The 24,401-nt window shown below is 38.1% G+C and overlaps 1 protein-coding gene across 1 annotated transcript in view; it reads right to left on the minus strand.

Moving 5' to 3' along the window:
* Positions 1–6,033: 6,033 nt before the first annotated feature.
* CPT1A (carnitine palmitoyltransferase 1A (liver)) overlaps positions 6,034–24,401 on the minus strand; it is a 38,955-nt gene continuing 20,587 nt past the window's right edge. The window contains exons 10-19 of the mRNA XM_010083778.1: positions 22,011–22,206; positions 21,065–21,253; positions 19,924–20,029; positions 17,979–18,095; positions 16,924–17,088; positions 15,527–15,661; positions 11,040–11,192; positions 9,852–9,956; positions 7,811–7,903; positions 6,034–6,346 (exon numbers count right to left, since the gene is read on the minus strand). Coding sequence (XP_010082080.1) covers positions 6,260–6,346; positions 7,811–7,903; positions 9,852–9,956; positions 11,040–11,192; positions 15,527–15,661; positions 16,924–17,088; positions 17,979–18,095; positions 19,924–20,029; positions 21,065–21,253; positions 22,011–22,206 — 1,346 coding nt within the window. The 3' untranslated portion in view covers positions 6,034–6,259. The remainder of the gene's footprint in view (positions 6,347–7,810; positions 7,904–9,851; positions 9,957–11,039; positions 11,193–15,526; positions 15,662–16,923; positions 17,089–17,978; positions 18,096–19,923; positions 20,030–21,064; positions 21,254–22,010; positions 22,207–24,401) is intronic.

Consider the following 24,401-nt stretch of genomic DNA (forward strand, 5'->3'; position numbering starts at 1 on the left):
GAGGGGCGTGTTGTGAGGTAATTTTTATGTTTGTTTTGTACTTAAAGTGTAATTTCGCTTGGAAATTATCTCGCATTACAAGGAGTCAAAGATTAACCAGGCTCCCGGTACCGAGTAAGAGGTGGTTTGCTACAATCCGGGTAGAAGAGCACTGCTCGGCACTGCACGGCCGCTGCTGGAGCTCTGCCTCCAGCTCTGGGCTCCCCAGTACCTGAGGGACAGACTGGTGAGGGGCCAGCGAAAGGCCGTGAAGGTGAGGAAGGGTCTGGAGCATCTCTCCTGTGAGGAAAGGCTGAGAGAGCTGGGAGTGCTTTGCCTAGAGATACAAAGGGGAAAGGGGGGGTGAAGAAGATGGAGCCAGGCACTTTTCCATGGGGCCCAGTGCCAGGACAAGCAGCAACAGGGACAGCCTAACCCGGGCACAGGTTGCCCATAGAATCACAGAATCATTAAGGTTGGAAAAGACCTCAAGGATCATCAAGTCCAACCGTCAACCCAACACCACCTAGTCCACTAACCCATGTCCCCAAGCACCACATCGACACGTTTCTTGACCCCCTCCAGGGATGGTGACTCCACCACTGCCCTGGGCAGCCTGTGCCAATGCCTGAGCACTCTTCCACGGAAGACCTTTTTCCTAATCTCCAGCCTAAACCTCCCCTGGTGCAACTTGAGGCCATTTCCTCTTGTCCCATCACTTGTCACTCTAGAGCGGAGCCCAGCACCCCCCTCACTGCACCCTCCTTTCAGGCAGCTGTAGAGAGTGATGAGGTCTCCCCTCAGCCTCCTCTTCTCCAGACTGAACCCCCCCAGCTCCCTCAGCCGCTCCTCGTCAGCCCTGTGCTCCAGACCCTTCCCCAGCTCCGTTGCCCTTCTCTGGACCTGCTCCAGCCCCTCAATGGCCTTCTTGTGGTGAGGGGACCAAAAGGTTTTGGAGTCTCCTTCCTTAGAGATACTCAAAAAGCCATCTGGAGATGGTGCTGGACAACCCTCTGGTCAGACCTAGATGAACTGCAGAGGTCCCTTCCAACCTCACCCATTTTGTGATTCTGTGAAATTGCTGGAGTCCAGCTTCTGCTCTTAGAGCCCTTTCTACAACTCACGCTGTAAATCGTGGAATTGTCACCCTGGTGCCATAAAGATTTCATTGTTTAGAAAACATTCCAAACCTACCAGGCCACTACCTATGGCCAAGATAAAAGATGGTTTCTTTGAAAGCAGAAATTTAACCTGAATTTTTAATTTTATATATTAATGTATTCAATTTTAGGAGATTTTGTGTGTTAAAAAAACCCCACAGTAACTCAAAACGCCTAAAACAACTTCAAGCTACCTTTCGTCCATATGGTACCCTACAATTAATCCAAAAAGAAACCAGAAAAAAGTGTTTCCTTACACTTTTGGTTACAAAATTCCACCCTGGCAGCCGCAGGTCTGCAGCCATGAAAGTTAGGGAAAAACAGAACAAACCAAAAAAACCCCATGCTTTCTCCTCCCCTCTCATGGGTTTCATCTAACAGCTAAGTTTTTTATTTTAGTACTTCGCAATAGGAGTTCATTAATTTCAGCCAGAGCTGATTAATCCTGTGCATCATGTACAACCACAGCAACATTTTTTGCGTACAAGATTCATCTTACACTTGCCATCCTTACATAGAAAGTTTCCATACAGCATTTCTGTTCAGATTGAACATATCCATTTACAACTTCAGTATCCAGCCTTGGTGGGAAACATTTGAAATACAACCTGGAGCTAACAGTATCTAAGAGATGAAGTGCGAAACTGAAATCACCATGTTCTTCCATGTAGAGAAGACTGCAACATCCAGAAAAGCAGCAAGCTAAACAATTGTGAAAACAGTCTGTCACACAAAACTATTTAGTGGGTTTTGTGTGGGCTTGTGTTGTTGTTGCTGTTTGGGGGGTTTGTGGTTTTTTTGATAAACAGCAATTTAAAAAAAAAGCACGTGAACCTTTAAAGGGCAAAAGAAGTCCTCCTCAACTGTCTCAAAGTAGTCCCCAGTTTTAATGCAATTTCAAATGAGTTTTCAGCTACCAGGAATCTTCAAATAAAGCAAATTACATTTTAACAATGTTAACTTTCTGTGCCTGAACTAGTTCTCCTCTACCTTACCATTCGTATTCTATGGATTATTCACTGTAAAGATCAAACCAGTGCTCTCCACTATCCTGCAGACGGTTTCACAGAAACATTCCAGCGGTTATTTGGATCTCAAGAAAAAAGCTCATCTAAAGAAAGACCTATGTTGTTTCTTCTTTCTACTTAACCTGAAAAAAGAAAAATCGTTCATTAACACATTCCCTGTTAACTAGCAAGACATGTATAAATCACTCTAAAATAAACTGAATAGTCTGCTACTACCATTCCTAAGTGGATTTAATAGCAATGATTTCACAAGTCCAAAAACAGCAGCAAGGGAGCTGGCAAAAAGATACAAAAGATATTAAACATTGTAATAAGTAGAGGAAATTGGGATTTTGTTTTTTTAAGTCAAGGAAGAGAACAGAAAATAGAGACATTGTTGGATGTAAATCATCAATCACAGATGTAGAGTAATTGAACAAGATTTTTAAAAATAGCTTAAATTAATATATATTTTATATGAGAAAACAATTGGTACAAAGAACCAATTCAAATTAGAACCATGATTTTCAAGGTCAGGCACACACTGCCTTAGTACCTCAAAAAAACCAACCCTTAAAAAAATATTTAGTTTAGAATTATGTTAGTTCCAGACAATGGGAGCCTGTAAGTGCACTTAATGCTCTCCTAATTTCTGTCATGAAATAGCTGAAATAAGAAATTTGGAAAATGCATATTAAAGGTATTTTAAGTCCACACTGGTATTTAATAAGTCAATTTATTATCAACCAACCTGACTTCTAACACCTACTTAACCTTAACTTTGAGCTCTTAAATCACCAATTGAGAATATGTGATTGAAGGTTTTAGTAAAAAATTAATATTTTTCTGAAATATGAACATTTTACTTTATAGTAAAGTACATTGTACTAGAAGGTTCATTCAAATCTAGGTAATTTCAGTTACATTCCTATGGTTTTCGAGCAAAAAAGCAAGCAGTTTTACTTTATGTACACAATATTGAACATGAAGATTTAAATTAGTTCTTTATTAATAACCTACATTCACTCTAGATTTCTAAGATTTACATCCAAAAAGCATCTTTTATTTACATGCTGTTGACATTCTAAAGAAAATGAAATAAAAGATTATGTGTTTAGGAATTACAATCTATCCTAAATTAAAAAAAAATACATTAACACCACAAAATGTTTAAATCATTTACAACAAAAATCAAGTTTTCCTTGCCAATTATACTTACTCTCTAAGAATGTAAAATTGCATTGATAACTGCACTAACTACAATTAGACTTGAAACATTTAAGACATGAAAGGCAAATCTAAACATTTTTTTTTTTTAAAGAAAATTCTACGAGCTAATATGCCCCAATGTTAATTTAAGCAGATTGGTCAGTGGTCAATAAAAAAACCACCAAAAAACCCAAAACTGCATTACCTCTGCAGTTCCAAAAGAATAGATCACTATAAAATTGTTGCAGTAGCTCGATAAATGCCAGGCCTGCTAGCTGAAGTAAGGCTTATTTCAAAGCATGCTTTCCCACTGTCCTGGTTTCATCTAAGACAGAGTTAACTTTCCTCATAGTAGCTAGTAAGAGGCTGTGTTTGGGTTTGTGCTGAGAAGGTGGCTGATCACATACTGGTGTTTACAGTTGCTGCCAGGACAGTCAAAGATTTTTCAGCTTCTCTGCTGTGCCCGTGTCTGCAGATGCAGAAGTTGGGAGGGAGCACAGCCCCAGTTACTAGTCTAGGATTCGACCTTCGGTTTAGGCTTGAGACCCAGATTGGCCAATAGTCTATTCCATATCATGCACGACATGGCCAGGATATAGGTGAGGGCTCTCCGGAAGCTCTATCTCTTGCGCCGGGTCAGCTCTCTTTCCAGGTCATCCCGCTCTGAGTGGTCCCTCTCCCAGGGTTGGCTCCCTCGGTCAGCTCTCAGTCTGGGACGCTTGGATTCTTATGTCCATACTGCAAGTCCAGTTTTGGGATTCTCCCTCCTCCGGGATCGGGATAAGCCTTGGTAATTGGGTGGTGAGCAGTATCACTCATTTATATATATGACATTATCATCATTACTATTATTTTTCAATATTCTTGCAGTTTAGTTATTAAATTATTCTTATCTCAACCCAGGAGTCTTTTTTCTCCCCTTTGCCCCTTTAATTCTCTCCCTGATCCCCAGAAGGGGGGAGGGTGAGTGAGCAGCTGTGTCAACAACTCCCAGCCAGGGTAACAGCATCACAGTCCTTTATGGTGCCCAACTGTGGGTGAGAGCAGTTGAGATAATGACAGACTTGAACCGATCCCAGAGCACAGAGAGTCCCCGCTGTGCCTAATCAAATAATGAGTGTCTTTGGCTAATTCCTGTGAGGGTTCCTACGTTTCTGTAAGCATACATTTGCTTAAGTATGCATCTGTGATCTTTGAGTTTTCCACCTCAAACATACATACATGGGTGTTTTAATAGCTAGATCAGAATAAAAGAAACATGAAGAGGCATAGAAAGTTAGAAATCCTGGCCAGAAAACATTCAGAGTCTAATGAGAAGTATTATATCAGTCGCAAAGGCCTTTTAAAATCAGCATAGCTCTGGAGCAGCATTCACTGTATTACCAAATACCATGTACCTTACATTAAAAAAAAAAAAATTGCGCTAACAGGTACACTCTACTGCACTGTAGGATATAAAACGTAACCATACCTATAAAGCCTGTGGAAAAGAAGTATCATGCACAAAGTTACTCTATTTTGTAGTAACCATTTTATTTCTGCACTTGGAAACATGCTCCTTTTTGAGTGAAATAGCTTTCCCCTCCCTCCTTGTATCCTTCAGAAACTGTGCTTGACCAAGAGTGTCTCCCAGGAGGGGTTTAAGAAAGTCAGGATTTTCCCATTATGGAGATATTTTCCACAACTTTCATAGTTTGTCCTTCTCATGCAGATGGTGGGCAATGTAGTAGTGGTCCTTCCAGGCTGAAAGAAGGCAAACTGCTATTGATCAGCCTCTACAGGCAGCCTTGCTTCGTAGACTGGCCAACAGATTACATTTAACTAAATTGACATTCCCTGGGACCCAGAAACTCTTGTCTCAAATGACCACCAATACCATTCACCAAAATAAACACATTAATATCTGTAGCTCTGAAATAAAGTTACTCCGGCATTTCATAGGGACTGTCTTTGCCATTTAAGATGGGAGCATTTCATTAGAGCTTTAAACCTAACAGCAGCATATGGCAACATATTCAAGTCTACTTATGCCACATCAACCCAACTTGTAATTTGAAAATTAGGTCTGCATTACTCCTACATGACCTCCTTCACCGCTACGACAGTGTAAAACCAACTCCCGGCATAAGCTTTTTTCCTGGGTTTAGGATCTTTCTTTTTCTAAGGCACTCGCATGAACAAGCACACAAGTCCATTTATTTATATGGAAATAAAACCAACAATGTGGCAGACATGCTTGTAAGTGATAAGAAAATGTGATACCTTCTAGTCAGGTGACACATTAGCCAATGGTTGGGGTTTTTTTTCCAAAAACCAAAAGATTTCTACAACTTGGTATGTTACAGTGGGTTATATCAGGGACTTTTTTTTGTATGTTTTACAGAAATTACCTTTAAAAAAACCCTCCGAAACCAACGAAGGTAAACAGCCACAAGCATTATCATTCATTGACATAATGCAGGAGATGCACTGAAGAAAGTTCTGCTATTAGTACATAACAAATTTAACTTTTTCTAGTATTTGAGTTTAAGACAGTGTGTTTTATCCTTTTGATTCTGGAATACAAGTAGACTAATTTTAAGTAAAAAAAAAAGAGCAAGTGTATAAAAATTAAGAGAAAACTGCATGACTTAGAATATACATGACTTCATGCAATGACACTATACATCATCCCTAGAAACATACAAGATTTCAAAAGTCATCTTTTGCAGAAATAAACTCTTCCAAACTACTGAAAAAAAAAAAATCATGAAACATTCGATACACTGCTAAGGTTTTCACAGGTGATCAAGAAGATGTTGACTCAGTTTCTTCGCCAGCTGTTCGACAAACCTTGCTCTCATTCACTGTTCAGAAGAGTTCTCATCCCAACAACAGGAGGTTGCTTGGCACCAATAAGGCAAATCACTTGGTACAGTTTTTACCAAGGTTGAATAAACCCATGAGGTCAACCATTGCTTTTTGGATGTTTTTTCCAAAACGATGAGAATCCTTTAAAAAAAAAACAAACAAAAAACAAAACCAAAGACTTGTACTGTCAATCAACAGTTATATTTTATGCAAAAGAAGGAAGTTTTGCAGCTTACAGAATTAGGGCATGTATTTTACCATAAAATGGGGAATATAAACCACAAAAAATTTTAATGCTATACAAATTAATCCAGATTTATGCTATTACTGACTAATAATTTCTTCATTATGCATTTACTATCTTACAGACAGAACTGAGATAATCTCCTTTTGAAATCAGATGCATCTACAGCTTTCTGTTACATTCAAATAGGTGAGTTTCAGTATCGTTTTTTCATACAAGACTTTGCAAAAGCTAATTTTCAGAAAATAAAATGTTCAGAAGTTGTATGACTAATGACCTAGAAGTACTGAAAGAGGAGAAAAACATTCTGTATTTGAGTTCCTATCAGAACCCTGAATGAAAATCACAATTAACTAGGTATAAACAAACTATGAACTTGTTCTGTTTAATGTAAATGTCAGATGAACGGTACAAGGAAGAAATTAAGATTACAAATGTAAATTATTAGCTGCATTACAGGACCTGCTACAAAAACCCTACTAATATCAAGGCCACGCACACAAAATGCTGCCTTTTCTGTAGGGACCTTTGACTTGACTAATAAGTAAAAAAAAAAAGGGGAAATTTAAAGTACAAGCTAAGGTCCATCTGAAGAACAATTTGAACTATGAAAAAACAAAGTTGTATTTCCTAATCTTTAATGATTAACCAAAGGCACCAAGGTCTCTCAGACAAGTTAAGGTCAAAAGAGGAAAACCTGCTTCAGCTATGGAATCCTGAACATACTCAGCATGTTTGTTAAAGTAATAAAAATCTGAAGGGGAAGGATGAATTGAAGCTCACTCAAAGCAGGCCTCCGCAACAGCAGGCTATTGAATAGATGACATCTACTACATTCTCATAATGGGTGTTATTCTAATAAAGTTTATGTTTCTCAAGCACAGATTATAAATTATGGGCCAGCTTCTTTCAGTATTATTTAAACCGAGAAGATTTAAAGAATAGGGAGCTTACATTTTTCTCTGTCTTTACAACTGCAACCAGAGACAAATCAAAGCAAAACTGTAATAACAAAAACCAGAAGCCGCCCATCTTACTGTTTATGGGACAGATATGAGTCATTTTACATGAGTTCCAGGGAACTACGCATATGTAAAGATGAGCTTGGGACACATGCTTTCTTTATGCTTGAAAGCATAAGTGAAATAGAATATGGTTTCCTTGGTTCATAAAGCTATTAAATTTATAGAAAAGTGGAGACAAAAAAAAACCCGCAACAACACAACATATTCTGAGGAAAAAAAAGCATTATAACTGTATGTTGCAAGTCCAACTAAATTTTTTTAGACAATGAGTAGAACAGTTTTACAAGCAGATACCTGAACAGATTTATTAAACCATAGGAAAGGACTGACCCTTACCGTCTCAGAGCAAGATACTTTGCTACAGACATGGAAATGGATGGAATTTTCACCCAAGATAATATAAGAAACACCATAGCCATCATCGACCACCTAGTGGAAGCAAGAAGAGAAAAACAAGCTCTAAACTTTTTCCTTCCATTCCTAAATTATCTTATACATAATTACACAATTCTTACCGTGCAATTTTTAAAATCAGTTGCAATTTCTCCTTAAGCAAAATTCATCATTTCTGAAGACTGATTCCACTTAAGGGAACAGTTCTAGTCTCCTCTGAAGTGACGGAATTAACATTTTCTGAATATATGTCTGTAGTATTTCCTAGCTTTAGTGTTTTGAAATAGAATACTTGTTCAGAGATCTCCTACCAAGGTCTGGTCCTAAGCAGCTATACAGCTTCAGTGCTTAAGCAGAAAGGAATAAAATAGTTCAGTTGTACACCTAAACATCCTGTTTCATGGGATCACTCTGCAGATATAAACAAATACAGTATATAAATATGGAGCATACAAGCCTTGTATTATGAAAACATGCCCAAAGGCAAAGTCATCCAACTCTACAGCAAAGATATGATTCTGAATACCCATATCAAGAGCAGAACTCTGGTCTGATTTCAACATTAGCAGCATTAAACTGTCCCAAGTTTCAGTCTGATGTTAAAGTATGCCTAGTAAACACAGACTGTCCTGCTGCCACCCTCCTTCCTCTCTTTCCTGACTCAAAGGATCACAGCCTTCAAGCTCTTTGCTGCCACTGCTGCTAATCAGCCTGATAGTCTTCTCTCTATTAGTGCTATGGGGCTATGGCCTATAGAATGCTTAACCTCCCCGCCACCTCCCCCAAAGCAATAAACACCACACACACGGAAAGCCTGATGTACTGAACCTCTGGGGTACTTCAGCAAATCAAAGTACGGTTTTTGTAAGGATATAAGAAATGATGAAGGGAAATGTAAGCAGTGTTATTTGGAAAGGCAGACAACTGAAGGAAGGAAATTAAAGGAATGAAGAAATAGTAAGAAGGGAGCAGTTAATGCAGCATTAGCAAAAACAAAAGGAAAAAGTGTTAGAAATTCCTGCAGCCAAAAATCACTCTTTTGGGGATTTGAAATATTGACTTTATAATCTGCTGGAGCAAGCCAGTTTCTCATGAATGAGCAGCATTGCAATAGATAGGCTTCATTGATACTGCAATTTGAAGACATTCCAATTTCAAGAACTACTGAAAGCTGTATCAGAAACACGAATAAATAAATAAATGAAAAAAAAGGCAAACCAAAAACCCAAACCACAAAAAAACAACTTCCAGCTTGACAAACCAGCCAAAATGCACTGTAATTGTCATCCTAATTCCCGTGGGGCAAAGACCAGTCCTGTGATCCCTCATCATATTGTATTTTCAATAGAAATGCTTTTTGAAAACATCTTAGTCTAATCTATAGCCCCATAAAGTCTGCTTAACAGATCTTGTTAACAACAATATCATCAATGGCCATGTTCAAATCCCAGTTAAAAGACTATAGCAAGTCAGAAGCTTGTAAAATCTCTAACAATATACTAGTTTCTTGACAGTCTGCAGAAGCTGTAGAATGTGGTTTTATTCTTGACTTAGCTGCTATTCACTCTTAGGAGGGCAAGCAGAACAATGTCAGTAGCTTTATTTGAAGGAAAGTATGAATAAATTATAAAGAACAAGTCAAGTATAATTACTTTTACAAATCCCAGCCTTAAAATCTAGCTTATTTAATAAGACATTTGTCACTGTAATAATATCCTGAGGTACAGAAGCTCTGGGCATAGGTAATGTGATAAAAACCCCACTCTATCAGATCTCTCTGCCATAGAGCCCTGCCATGAGAAAAAGGTGATGCAGATTTTTCTGATCACATCCACATCATGGGAAAGGATTAAACACATGTATTTAAAAGCATGTGTTGCACCTTTGATGTGCAACATTAAGGTATTACAGATCTGAAATTTTTAGACTGGCATACTCAGAATAATACTCTTTTTAAAGGGGTACTTGTATTTAGCAAACATACAGGTCCAAATCCTCCACCGCAGGCTAACATCTCAGGGTTCTTCTTTAGATCAATGTGTTGCTGTGGTGTCTGACTTGTTGACAGCCTCCAAGGCTCTGACAAAACCTTTATTAGATATGAAAGAGATGCAAACAAGTGTAACACATTGGTTAAGAACATGCAACTTTCTCAAAAACTAGTCCAGATAAGTTAGAAAGCAGTCAATAAAGCAATATTAAGGATAACTCCAGTTCCCATTTCAATGGAATGAACAACCAAGGTTAAAAGAAACAGCTAAACTTGTTTTGATACACAAACCATTAACATGAGGTTGTGATGTAAATTTCTCAAAGACAATAAAAGTTATTTCAATAGAAATGCTATTTCAAAATAGATTCATTTTGTCTATAGACTGATAAATGCTGCAAAACAGGTCTTGTTAACAAGAAGATAATTAATGGCCATATTCAAATCCCAGTAAGTTACTATATCAACTTAGAAGCTTGTGAAATCTCTAACAATACACGTGTATCTTAAAGGTCTGTGGAAGCTGTAGGAAGTTGTTTTATTCTTGACTTAGCCACTATTCACATGTAGGAGGACAAGCAGACAAATGTGAGTAGCTTAATTTGGAGGCAAGCTGGAACACGTTTTTTATTAATCAGAAAACATGAACAAGTGTAATATAATTTCTTTATAAAACCCAACCTTAAAATCTAGTTTAAGTAATAAAGCATTTGTCATGGTAATAAACAGTAACATTAATGTTGTGCATTAAACAAAAATATTGCAATATACAGCTCCTTTAACTCACAATAATTTAAAAGAAAGTGATTTTGTCACAGTTCCAAAAGAACATTCTTGAGAGAAAACGCAGTCTGTTTGTGCTGCCTTGAAAATATGTAAAAACCACAAGCAACCAATATTTTTATGTAATACTGACTGTATCTTTCTATCAATCCTTAATAACGTGTATTATATTACAAAGCTCACAGAAAGCATTCCTATAGATCTATTAATAAGTGTATACATAAAGCGAAACCAGTCTAACTTGTAATCTACCAGCAGATGTTAAGCAATGCTAGCTAAACTCTTACCTTTTTCTTAGGAAAACCAGAGTTCCACGAGTATGTAAGCAGATACCACAAAACACTAAGTAAACAAAGGATTATTTACTGTAATTAACAGTTATCAATAAAAGTCACTTACTTCCTTAAGAAAAGGAGAATCTACAGCAAGGTACTTGGACACAACATAAAGGCAGAACAAATGGCGGTCAATGCCAGCACCAGTTATGGCGAGACGATATAAGTGCTGATGTTTAGCAGCAGCAAGCTGAAAGAACTTGAGCTTATTTTCATTCTAACAATGAAAAAAAGATGAAGAAAAATCAGTTAAGTGAAATGGGTTGAAGATGGAGGTGCAGAAACTAAGTTACAGCAATGGCTCTCAAGTCTAGAGCACTCAAGAGTCAAGTACAAGACAATGCATGCAACTAACACCAAATACTAGCATCCTCTGGCTTTTCAACCTCTTGTATTCAATTTCAGATATTAGCAAGTGTCCACTATTACCTGCTGTAAACAGTGCATAGTGAAAACAAATTTGTATTTTAAGGGTCATCTAACCCCAGAATCTAACGCCATGATTACAACTCAAGATTACTATGCTATTGTATATTTAGTTCCTACAGACAATAGTCTTAAAAGTTATAGAATAGCAAATCTCAATGTGATTTAAAAAAAGCTGAAACTCCAACAGCCATTTTAGAAGGCAAACTGACAACACTGAAGGTATTGGGGTCCATGAATGCTGGTCATTTTTAAAAATCCTTTTAAGAGCTCAGGAGCAGGCAATTCCAAAGTGTCGCAAGTCAAGCAAGCGGGACAGAAGGCCTGCTTGGTGGAGCAGGGATCTTCTTCCAGAACTTGGGAGCAAAAGGAAAGAGCATGGACATTGGAAGAAAGGACAGGCGACATGAGAGGGCTACAGAGATGCTGTTTGCCACTGTAGGAAGAAAATTCATGTGACCAAAGCTTGATCGGAGTTCAAGCTGGCCAGTACTGTGAAGGACAACAAAAAGGGCTCCACACAAACAGGAAGGCAGACAAAGCTGAGACATTCAATGCCTTCTTCAACTCTGTTTTTAAAAGCGATGATGGGCCCCGGGACCCCTGGAGTCCTGTGCTGGAAGACTGTGACTAGGGGGTGATAAACTCTCAGCTGACTCAGAAGTTGTTTGAGACTTGCTGCTCCAGCTGGAGGCACATAAGACTATGAAGCCCAGTGGGATTTGTCCCAGGGTACTGAGCCAATATTATCATGGAACCTCTTTCCATTATTTTTCCATGGTCTTGGCAATCTGGAAAGGTCCTAGTCAACTGGAAGCTGGCAAATGTTGTCCCAGTTTTGGAGAAGGGTAAGAAGGAAGACCTTGGTAATTACAGGCCTGTCAGTCTCAATTCAGAGCCTGGTAAAATCATGGAGAAGGTTATTCTGGGAGTTATTGAAAAACAATTGAGACAATGCAGTCCTTGGTCACAGCCAGCACAGGTTCATAAGGGGAAAGTCCTGTTTAAACTAACTTAATTTCCTTTTATGACAAGTTCACCCATCTAGCTGACCAAGAGAAGCCAGCAGATGTGGGGTTTTTGGATTTTAGCAAAGCTTTTGATAACTGTCTCTCACAATATCCTCCTGGACCAGCATACAGCTAGACAAGTCCATAATACTCGCTGGGTGAAAAACTGGCTGATGGGTTGGGCTCAGAGTCACAATAAATGGGGTTACATTACGCCGGCAGCCAGTCACCAGTAGGGATCCCCAGGGCTCAGTGGTAGGGCCAGTGCTCTTTAATGTTTTCATAAAGGATCTGAACACAGGAGTCAACTGTACATTAAGTAAGTTTGCTGATGATACTAAATTAGGAGGAACTCCTAATTAGGAGACTCCTTTGAGGGTCTAGAGGTCTTACAGAGAGATCTGGATAGACAGCTGGGCAATCACCAACCATATGCAATTTATCAAGAGCAAGTGCCAAGATTCTGGACCTAGGACAGGGTAATCCTGGTTATACATACAAACTGGGAGACAAGAGACTGGAGAGCAGCCCCACGGAAAGAGATCTGGGGGTCTGAGTTGATAGCAAGTTGAATATGAGTCAACAGTGCCCTGGCAGCCAAAAGGGCTAACTGTGTCAGGCACAGCATAGCTAGCTGGTTGAGGGAGCTGACTGTCCCACTCTACACTGCACTGGTGCGGCCCCACCTTGAGTACTGTGTGCAGTTTTGGGCACCTCACATATAAGGACATCAAACTACTAGAGTGTGTCTGGAGGAGGGGGACCAAGATGGTGAAAGGTCTCAAGGGCAAGACTTAGGAGGAGCGGCAGAGGTCACTTGGTTTGTTCAGCTTAGAGAAGTCTACAACTTCCTCAAGCAGGGCAGCGAAGGGGAAGGTGCTGAACTCCTCTCTCTGCTGACCAGAAATAGGACTCAAGGAAATGGAATAAAGTTGCATTATAGGAGGTTCAGATTGGACATTAGGAAAATGTTCTTCACCAACAGGGTGGTCAATCACTGGAACAGGCTCCCCAGGGAACTGGTCAGTGCACCAAGCCTGTCAGAGTTCAGTGAGTATTTGGATGATACTCTTGGCCATATGATTTAGTTTTGTGTAATCCTGCAAGGAGCAAGGAGTTGGACTTGATCCTCATGAGCCCCTTCCAACTTGAGGCATTCTGTGATTGTATGAACACTGTATGAATGTTGCAAGGGCTGAACAAGTGTGTTCAAAACACTGAGATAACCATTCTGTTAACATTTTATTATGTGGAATGCAACACACTGAGAATATGGCAACCTGTCACTTCTTATCTCCAGCATCATTGCATTTTATACCACTTACCTGGGACACAGTGAGCAGCCTATTTGCCTCCAGCATGAAAAACTAATAAATCACTTGTAGTCACTCTAAGCATGCCCACCATTGGCATGCAGGAGTAAAGCTCTGTGGATAGTCCATGGAGGATACAAGTGCTCAGGAAAAAAAATTAAGGAAAAAACCCAGAGAAAAGAAGCAGCAAACAGTGAAGGCTGACAACTCTTTTAAAAATAATATATAAATGCATATAATATACTCTTCATAACACAAAAAATGCAAAAATTGCATTATGAAGGCAGGTTCCTCTGCTCTGTGGCTGATCATTCCTGATCAAGGGCAGCAATGAATCAACAAGTCTGAAAAAGAATCATGTTTGTAGTAACCATAAAAAAAAAAAAGTGTGATCAGAATGAAGTCTGCTATATATATACGATCTTGTCATAGATGGGGCTACCTTATTCCTTTATTTGTAGAATCATGGGGCTAGAAAGAACCTCACCTGTTCATCTGCTTAGACTTCTCTGCCCTAAGATCTGATCAGCTAAAACTCTTTCCTGAAAGACGATTACGTAACCTACTTTCAAAAATTTTCAGAGTGAAAAAGCAACCTCCCCAAAGTAATCTGCCTCAGGCTTCTCACTATTTCTCTCCTTACTCATTATCCTTACTAGCAGAAAATGTTTCCTTAATGTGTTTCTCTCTGAAATTTAAGTCCATTACTTCTTGGGACAGAGAACAGATTGTTCCCATCATCTCTGCATCAGCCTTTTTCATCCTCTTGAACATAACCTGGCTCCCTACCTCTTCCACAGTGTTCCCTCTTCTTTAGACTAGGCAAGAATAATTCAGTTCAGACTCTCCTCACAGATCCTCTTGAGAGTTTTCTAACTATCCTTCTTGCTCTCCTTTAGACTCTCTTCAATCAATCCATACCTCAAGTGTGGTGTCCAAAACTGTACACACTACCCCAGATAATGCTGTACTAGAAAAAAAGTGCAGAGACAAAAGACTACTAAAAATAAAGGGCAAGACTAATTAAAGTGAGGGCTCCATTTTTCCCAATAGCATAGCACTGAATGTGCTATCTAGCTGTAACTGTTCAGCTACTGATTATTATAGTCCTAGATCTCTTTCTTTAGAACTTCTACCCATGCAGCTGTTACTCAGGCCTGGATGCAATATCATGAGTACATTCCTATTTAACAAAATCCTCTTTCAGGTCAATTTTTTATTGACTCTGAAGAACTGGAAATCCTCTTCAGCTTAGCAAAACCTGCAAATGTAATGATTTATTTCATCAACTGTATCTGTGAAAACTGTGACTAGCGGTGGATTAAAGAAGAGACACTCCTCAAGATGACTGTCCTCCACCCTTCCGTTTTGACAGCAAACATTTTAACCAGTATTGTTCAAGTTTACCAAACCAAGAAGTTTTCCCTGAATGAATAATGAATAATACTTGCTTCCCTATCAGAAAGGAAAGCCTAACTGGTATGAGATTACCTGTTTTACAAAACTATGTTTTGAGCTTTACAAGTCACAAAAACCACACAAGTCAGTTTTCTGGAATTCGGTAACTGTAAGAAATGGCATAGATCTATATCTATTTGGCTAAGATACTGCCATTCTCTTTCAGTACAGCCTTGAATTTCTGTCATATTGACAGAAAATGTGAACAATTACCTTATGCTGCACTTCCTTCCTAAAAAACAAAGTAATCACTCTAAGTGTTTAAAAGTGGGAACTTATACAGATATCTAATGATAATTCATGCGTCGTATGGATTGTATAAGGCAACAACACTGTGAACTTACACTTTCAGTTGGGTCTTCCATGGTCCGAACAAAATTACACGAGTCTACAGTACACGAACGAACAGTTTCAGTCCTGCCTTCTTTGAACATGCGTGTCATAGAGGCTTCATATGTTAAAGAAAATTTTCCCATATCCTTGAAAAGGGAAAAATAAGAACTTTAAGAAAAAGGGACTAAGTCTGGCTAAACCTTCATCTACAGTTCAAGGTAAACACACAGGATATTAATCACTCCACAAATTAAACTCATGAAGTTTTAGTAGCCCACCATTAGAAGTCTTATCTAAAGATAATAAGGGCAAAAATAAGATGAGTAGCAGGATTTGATAAACGCTAATAGAACAACCAAACTAGCAAGGACTACCCTCTGTGTTTTATATTCAGTCTTCTTCAGTTTATAACAGAAGCTGATTTAAAGGCTATCGCAAACCTAGTTGAAAGTTCAGTCACTTCCTAATTAAGACTGCTGTAGAAGTAATAGAGAAAACTGTAACATCCTTAAAAGTATTTTCAGTTAAAAGTTTAGTAGCATGGAGATGCATGCCAGTGTGGGGATTTTCAAGAATGTGAGAACTTAAAACAGTCTGCAAAAATCCAGGAAGTGTGGCTTCCGTATTTCCTGTAGATGTGCACCACCTACAGATTAAAAATTGCCAAATGACAGAAGTTTATTTAACATGTCAGCAACTCTGCCTGTCTACAAATACATCACAACAGCTTGTGAAAGTCTGTTCAGTTTTAGATTAAGGAGATGGATGTTCAAAATAAAAGAGGTGGGTAGGTAATCAAACTATTTGCCAATGGTAAGAAAGACTGTAAGTGGTGACAGCAGACAGGAAATCTGGATGTTTTGAAAAACAATTTGGAATTACTTAAAAAAAAAAAGTTGGATGGTATCTCAGCAGTGACAATTAGAAAGTAAACTGGAATACATGCACGTTGCTACACTGGTGTTTTCTGACATTACAGAAAAGGTGAACTAACAGAAGAGAACACAGGCAGGCATTTATGTTAATCCTCCTAGGGAGTGTCCGCTACGACTGAATTAAGGGTGACTCCAAACTAAAAGATAAATTTAACATTGTTATAGTCTAAACAATGTAGTATAAACATAGCTACTAGAAGTTCAATATCTACTTCTTTCAAGTCCAGAATGCCTAGGGATAGACCAACTAAGCAGAAGAGAAAAATCTGCACAAGTGTCAATACACCAACCTTTGGACAATTAATTTTCAGCTTTAGGTTTTGTACCAATTTCCATTGAATGTCTTTAATAATCTTGCACAAGCAATGGAAGATTACCCTAAAGTACTTTGCACAGTTACATGTTTTAATCACAAAAACGCTATACCCAATTTAATGAGATTGTATAAGCCAGAAACAGTCTGTTGTTCTTACCCGATAGTAAGCAAGCTGCAGGGCAACTTGGATGAAGGCATCAGGGCTGGTTTTTGCTTTCTTTATTAGTCCCTTCCCAAAATTATCAAAATGAAATGAACAGAAGTCCACATCATCTGCCAGAGCTTTGGCTGTGCTCAGAGACCTCTCAATCACTTCTTGACACTAAAATACACAAACAAAACCCCAAACATCTACATGCACATATGTGCATATGCATGCATTTGATGGCATTTGAGAGACCTGTTGGAAAAGTCCAAGTATTTTTAATTGATAAATAAGAAATGCTGCCTTTATACATGCCAGGAACATAATTATCTAAATAATCTCCCTTTGGAGAAAGAGGAGAAGCTATCTTTGCCAGAAAGTTAAAATTCAGAAAGCTAATTAAAAACAAGTTTTAAGCCAATACACATCTGGAGTCCAAAAATCACACTTTAAAAAAACACCAGCATTAAGACTGTTCAGCTCACTAGAACATAAAAGAAAGAGCCACAGAAATAGAACGGCAATAGTTCTGTGGCTTCCAATCTGCCATACATACTTAATTCAACATATCACCAACCATTACCTTTGTATTCAAAATTAAAATCCAAATAGGTGATGGCAGTTTGTCTTGAACTCAGAGGGGGAGAAATCTAACCTCATTAGATATGTATACAGAATTTTGAAAACAAAAAAGACATCTAATCTCAAAGAACTATGACACAAGAGCATTTGTTGTGACAATAGTAATGAAACCTCAGCAATTTAAATTTCAGGTTAATACAGTTACTATTTAAAATAGGTGGTCACTTATTTTTGACACACTGCCAACTACGAAAGTTTCAAGTAAAAAGTTGACATTTCCTCACTGGAATTTTTCAAGAGTGATGTTAAAAATCCTTGATATCTCTTTAAGTAAACTAAGTAACATCCACACAGGAAATACATATCTTACAGGACTCAAAGGAATTTAAAGCTGATTTATAGGGTTATTGGTAATTAGTTAAACGATTTGACTGCTCAGGAAAAGATGAGCTTCTTCCTCAAACCACTAGCTGTTCTGTACTTACTTCGTCTGGAATTTCCCACTGTAGTTTGGCAGGAACAGGAATATTTTGATTGGTCTCTCCTTTGCAATGCCCATCTTCTGAATAGCCGAGGTCAAGATACTCAGTTGCCATTACAGTCTGCAAAGAACGATATTTCTTCAGAATTGCAACATATTACATATTGCTGCAGGATTAGGATTTCCTTGTGAAATCAATCCAAGCCATTTTCAGTACACGGTGAAATACAATATACAATCCATTTCCAAATACTGAAAACAGCTGCAAGTGGAGCCCTCTGTTTTACCTCTTCTTTTAAGGCATTTTTACTTGTGTTCCGAGTGGAAAGAATACCAGACATGCACAAATACCTATGCAATTATGCCGGTCCATTTTGTTAGATGCTACTGAATTAATCAAAATGTTTCAATTAAAAACCCACCTCAAACTTACTAGTAGTAAAAAAAGTCAGTCCTGAAGTCTTAGATTTCTCTAGAATATAAATTGGACAAAGGTTGTGAATTTCTGCAAATTTGTTATCTGTTGAAACGTGTTCATCAAGAAACAGCTTATTTCAGAGTAAGTGCATATCCCTGCAAGAATTTAATAACATTTGCATCCCACTCAGAATTGCATTTTGTTTTATATGTGCACTAGAGCTCTTGGGTGGGGAAGTAGAATGTTTCCAAGATGAACAATACAACTTGAACAACAGACAAAAAAGTCTCTTGTCTTACAAGACTTCAAACAACATCCTCAATGAAAAAAAAAATTAAATACAGAATTATCAATAGATTTGAATCTGCTCAATATGGAAATAAAAACCTTGACAGAAATCCACTGCATATTCTACATATATATTTCTAATCTCTTCTTTTAATGTTGTTTTCTCACTTAGTGGTCAGAACATGCCAACTAGGAAATAAAGATTAATCCATTCTATTTTTAAAATAGACAATCTATAAAGAGCTAACAACAGATAACTTTTTGGGAAATGAGATCCTACTTAGTTTATTTTAGTCATCTTAATTCTTAGCAGAAAATGAAACAACTAATAGTAATTACAGAGATACAAACTAAAGCATATAGCATCATTCACTAAAAGAAAACAAAGGAACTCTTCTCCATTGTGCTAGTCTAAACTGCACTGTCAAGTCAATCTCAAACCAGTTTGGCCTTCTTTCTTCTATGGGTAGAGAATGCAATGAGATTTTTTTCTTCTTACACTCATGGAAATGCTCATATAATAAAATTAGGAAATTACTTGGGGCACCAGTCAGACCCGAGATCCATTTGCACAACTACCTAATGAATCTGAATGAGCTAATGTTTATGAAATAGTTTTGAGTGACTAAGTCATGTAACTTTTTATGGGTTTAAGCTTCAAAAGAAAAAGATAAAAGTCAAATAGGATTTAAAGTAATGAACTAAGCTCATGATGAACAAATCCAGCAAAAAGTGCATTTATTCCATTCGTTGCAAATACATACAGGAGATAATTTAAACATCATATCAATCTGCAGCTCATCAACAAGGGCTTAGAGGAAAAGTTAAACTCTGCCCCATTTATTGAAATTTTGAAAGTAAGCATGGGATTTTTATACCACAAGAAAGCTTAAGTGCTTCAGGAACATGCATATATGCAAAATACAATGCCATATCAAAGAGGCAACAATCTATTGATTTAGAATATTATAAGCAAGTTAGATGGGGAGCTGTATCACTTTTCTTTGAAGACATCTACGCTCATTAAAATGCAATAAAGACCTTTAATTTAAAGGACAGCAACCTTTTCTTTTAAGCAAGGTTGGTTTTTTTTTTTAATTCTGAAGTCGCTGTAGACACAGGCCCATAATCACCATTCAGCAACATGAATGCAAGGGACTGAAAGTAAATGCTGATCTTCAGGGCCGTTGCACGGACCATATCACATTATCTTCTGCATTAACTTTTTGTATGAAACACCTACCTCCCACATGTGTCCAACAATAGGAGCATCTGCCCAAGAGTGCTCTGCATTCAGACCCATTCTGCCGTTTTTGAATACTATAAGAGTGAATGTTTTATCAAACCACCTACAAAAGAAATCAATATTTCCTTACGCTTTTGTACCTTTCAAAAGCATTTTTATACTATAACTACATTGCTCTCAAAATACACATTCAAATGCATTAGAGTTCTTGGCTTTTTCTTTTTCTATAATTGTTTATTTAAATAAACGCACAAAATTGGAATCTCATGAAGTTCAACACGGCCAAGTGCAAGGTCCTGCACCTGGGTCAGGACAATTCCCAGTATCAATCGATTAAGGGATGAATTGATTCAGAAGCCCTGCAGAGAAAAACTTGGGGTACTGGTGTATGAAAAACTGAATATGAGGCAGCAATTTGCACTTGCAGCTCAGAAATCCAATTGTATCCTGGGCTGCAGAAGAAGTAGTTTTCCCGGCAGGTGAAGAGGAGGTGATTCTCACCCTCTACTCTGCTCTTAGGAGACCCCACCTGGAGTACTGCTTACAGCTCTAGGGTTCCCAGCACAGGACAGACATGGACCTGTTAAAGTGGGTCCAGAGGAGGGCCATGAAAATGGTTAGAGGGCTGGAACACCTCTCCCATGAAGAAAAGCTGAGAGTTGCTGTTGTTCAGTCTGGAGAAGAGAAGGCTCAGGGACACCTTCTTGTGGCCTTTCAATATATAAAAAGGGTTTATAAGAAAAACTGAGAAAGACTTTATCATGTCCTGTAGTGACAGCACAAGGGGCAACGGTTATAAACTGAGAGTAGGTTTACATTTGTCATCAGGGAAAATATTTTTTACAATTAGGGTGTTGAGACACTGGAACAGGTTTCCCAGAGAAGCTGTGGATGTCCCATCACTGTAAAGTGTACAAGGTCAGGTTGGATGAGGTTTTGAGAAATTTGATGTAGTGAAAGATGTCCCTGCCCATGGCAAGGGGGGTGGACTAGATGATTAAGGTCCCTTCCAACCCAAACCATTCTGTGATTTGAGGAAATTTATCAGCTTATAAGTCACTAATTCCTATGTTTTAGCCATGTGAATTAGTGAAATTCTAAAAAAGACAAAGCATTTTCCACAGAGTCAATACTGTACCTGTCATAACATCTGCCATGCATTAAGGATTTTGCATATGCATCCAGTGACTTCACTGGATCTTCTTTCCTGTACCCTTGCTCAACGTCATCCAATGTCACAAAAAATGCTGCTTTTTCAATAGCATCTAAGGACTGTTTGTTCTTTCCATGGCTAAAATAAGCCTGTCGAGCTTTAGCCCATGGTACCCTGTAAAAAGAATTTGGTTTATAGCCATATTACATGAATTTGTCAATGTTTTATCACCCTTAAGATCACTATGAGACATTCCTCCTACTTTTATCGAATTTCAAGTAACCACTTTCATTACATTTAAACTATATCAGCAGTAAAAAGTTCTGAAAATACACGTACAATGTAATCCTAGGAATCAATTCAACACATGTGCAAAGCTTAATCCTCAGAAATTCAACATTTCTGCAGAGCGCAGTATGTACTGTGTAGATCATCCATGTTTATAATGGAACAAAAGAAAATATCTATGATATGGAAGAAGAAAATAGTAATAATAATGAAAACAATTGACAGATATTAATATCCATTGTTGTAACATCTAAATCTAAGAGTCTGGACAATAGTCATAAAAAGTTCCATGGTAAATGCCTGAAACAGATCTGAAGTAGATATAAAACTCACATAGGTCAATATGTGTAATATTGTAAAGCTTCCAATTACCACTCTGAAGATCATCATAATTAAAGGAAAGCTCTCTAGCTGAGTACAGGTGATCTGTGTACATGGTTGCCACTGCAAAATTACTTGTACCTCCATGTCCTTACAAATGACTCAAGAGCTGTTACATGTTAGCAATACACAAAATCAGTGATCAAGGTATCATCAACTGACTGCAGACTATTTTATAATTCCAAAGCCAATATTCAATGAGTATGTTACGCAACTATTTCCAAATATTAAAATTCATTTAAAAAAATCACCACCACCATACCTATCTCCTGCAGTAAGAGCTGCTAGTTTCTCTTCACCAGCCTGAGGCTCTGAATCATCATCAAGAATTCTTTGCATTTGCTGTTCAATTTCTCGGGGTTTCAACAGTCTACCATCATGGTACAGCCACACTTTGAAGTAACGGCCCTTGTGATACACAACAATGTGTTTGCTGTCTTTCAAATGCTGGATAGTATCTAGAATTACAATCGTGAAAACAAAGCTGAAGTCTTAAAACACCAATGCACTAAGTAACATCACATGCCCACTACATGCACTATCAGGCAGCCACAGCTTGCTTATTTTAACAAAATAATAAACAGTGGGGAAGAAACTGTTATTTCAGCACAGAGATTCCTGCATGAAACAGTGAAATATCAGATTTGATAATCATTTGCATGCATAGCACCACCCATTTCCACACTGGAGGCCAATATTAAGCAACTGAATCTGTATTTCTGCATCTGAAAAGCGACCACTAGTAGTGTAGTTTGCCTAAGTAGTCAGCAAAAGAACCCGCTAGATGAGGCTGAGGAAAGGTACTTTTAAACCATTTGCACTCAAGTGCTAGACAACTCATGGTACGATCTGGGGGGAAGCTTAAGAGAGCCTAAATGTAGTACCATAAGCTTTTGTTCACATTTACCCTGGCAGATGCAGAGTGAACACTCCATCTATGGTCAAAAAGTGTAGTGTTACCCAAGTCAGTGAAGCAGAAACCTAGGCCACAAGTTTTTCCTCGCTTTATTATTTCTATGGCTTAGTTGGGATAAGCCTGAACTTAGTCATGAAAGCATTGTATCAAACCATAGATGAAGGCTTCTACAGCAGGCAGGAAAAGCCCTCAACTGATGAAAACTGTTAACTGAATTCCTTCACTATCCCAAAGAACTGTTATATTCCAGTGAATCTGAAAAGACCAAGAAAGATGATGTCAAAGATGAGGGCTGAGCCTAGAAGTCATGATTTTGCGAGATCTGAGAAACATCGCACCAGGAAAGCAGCTATCCACATTGCATTTCTGCCAAAGACAGGATGCGTGTGATCAAAGTGCCAGGACTGGCAGAAGCATCACTCCAACTGTTAAGTACATTAATACAATGGGTTGTGAATTGAGGAGAAACTCCACAGACAGGGAAAAGGAGCAGCAAAGAAAGCAATCAGCTAGTCAGGTAACTTCTTCTATAATCCCAACCTGAGTAAGAACACCCCAAGTGTTTGTCTCATGTACACCACCTGAAGCATAAAAAGCCAAGGTGAGATCGTTAGTCATCTACATCAACAACTGATGAGCCCTGGCAGTTACCTTTCAGACACCTTACTTAGAGGCCTAAGTACAGGTTCATGCACCTGGAGTACAGAATTGTTGTAATACAAGAAAATCCTTTCCTTCTTCTTGCCAGTCCAAGAAGTCATTTATGCACATCTGCAACATGCTACATGGGCTTCCTATTAAAAAAAAAAATAGAAACGGAAAGACAAAGGCTCTTCCCTGATTAAAAGAAGTGGTTCAGCCCCTAGTGTGTTTTGTTAAAAGACATGAAGATCAACTAACTGCTTAAGTGACAGGATGCAATGTTCATTAAGATATTACCACCAATTAACATAAAGACATACAAGATTTTTTTTTTAAATATGCTGCTCCTTTAGGAACTGTAACATACATAGAATATTTAAAATATAATTGAAATCAGGGAGCAAGAAATCAAGCTACACATGAGAATCTGGGAAAAATGTCTTTATAACTCACTTATCCATATACAGAATGACAAAAGTTGTTTTTCCTTTAGAAAAAATAGAAACAATGAAAAATGGAAAAGTAAAATAGGAAACGTGAAGTGCTTAGGAGGAAAATATGGTAATTTTATTATGCTGACTGTACTTTAATTTGAAAGACCTTAAGCAGGAGAAACTGAGGAGAACCATTAAGATGTACAGGATGTGTTTTAATAGGCCACTTATATACTTCTATGCAAAAGTCATTTCAGATTAAGAAAACACCAAATCCAAAGCTAAATGCAAACAGTTCATACTTTTTTATTTTATTCAGGACAGGGAAGGGGCAAGGGCAGTATTTGAAGTATTCTAAGTAACAATACCTTGTACACTACAGCTGTCTAATAGAGATTTTAAAACTTGCCAGTCTACTTAAGCTACGAATTCATGATCAGAGAGTAATCACATCAGGGATATCTTTTTCTCCATTTTGCAGATAAAGGGAGCTGAGGCATAGCTGTGAAATAGTTCCTCAATAATCTACCACAGGTCATCAGCAGAACTAAGAGTAAAATCTTTATCTGACACATGCACCTTCTGTTTCATCCACTAGCCAATGCCACTTCCCCCCCTTATCCAGCTCCCTACAGTACAGCAAATGGCAGACCTTCAGCAG

Source organism: Pterocles gutturalis, unplaced genomic scaffold, assembly GCF_000699245.1.
Source record: "Pterocles gutturalis isolate BGI_N339 unplaced genomic scaffold, ASM69924v1 scaffold8645, whole genome shotgun sequence".
NCBI lineage: Eukaryota > Metazoa > Chordata > Aves > Pterocliformes > Pteroclidae > Pterocles > Pterocles gutturalis.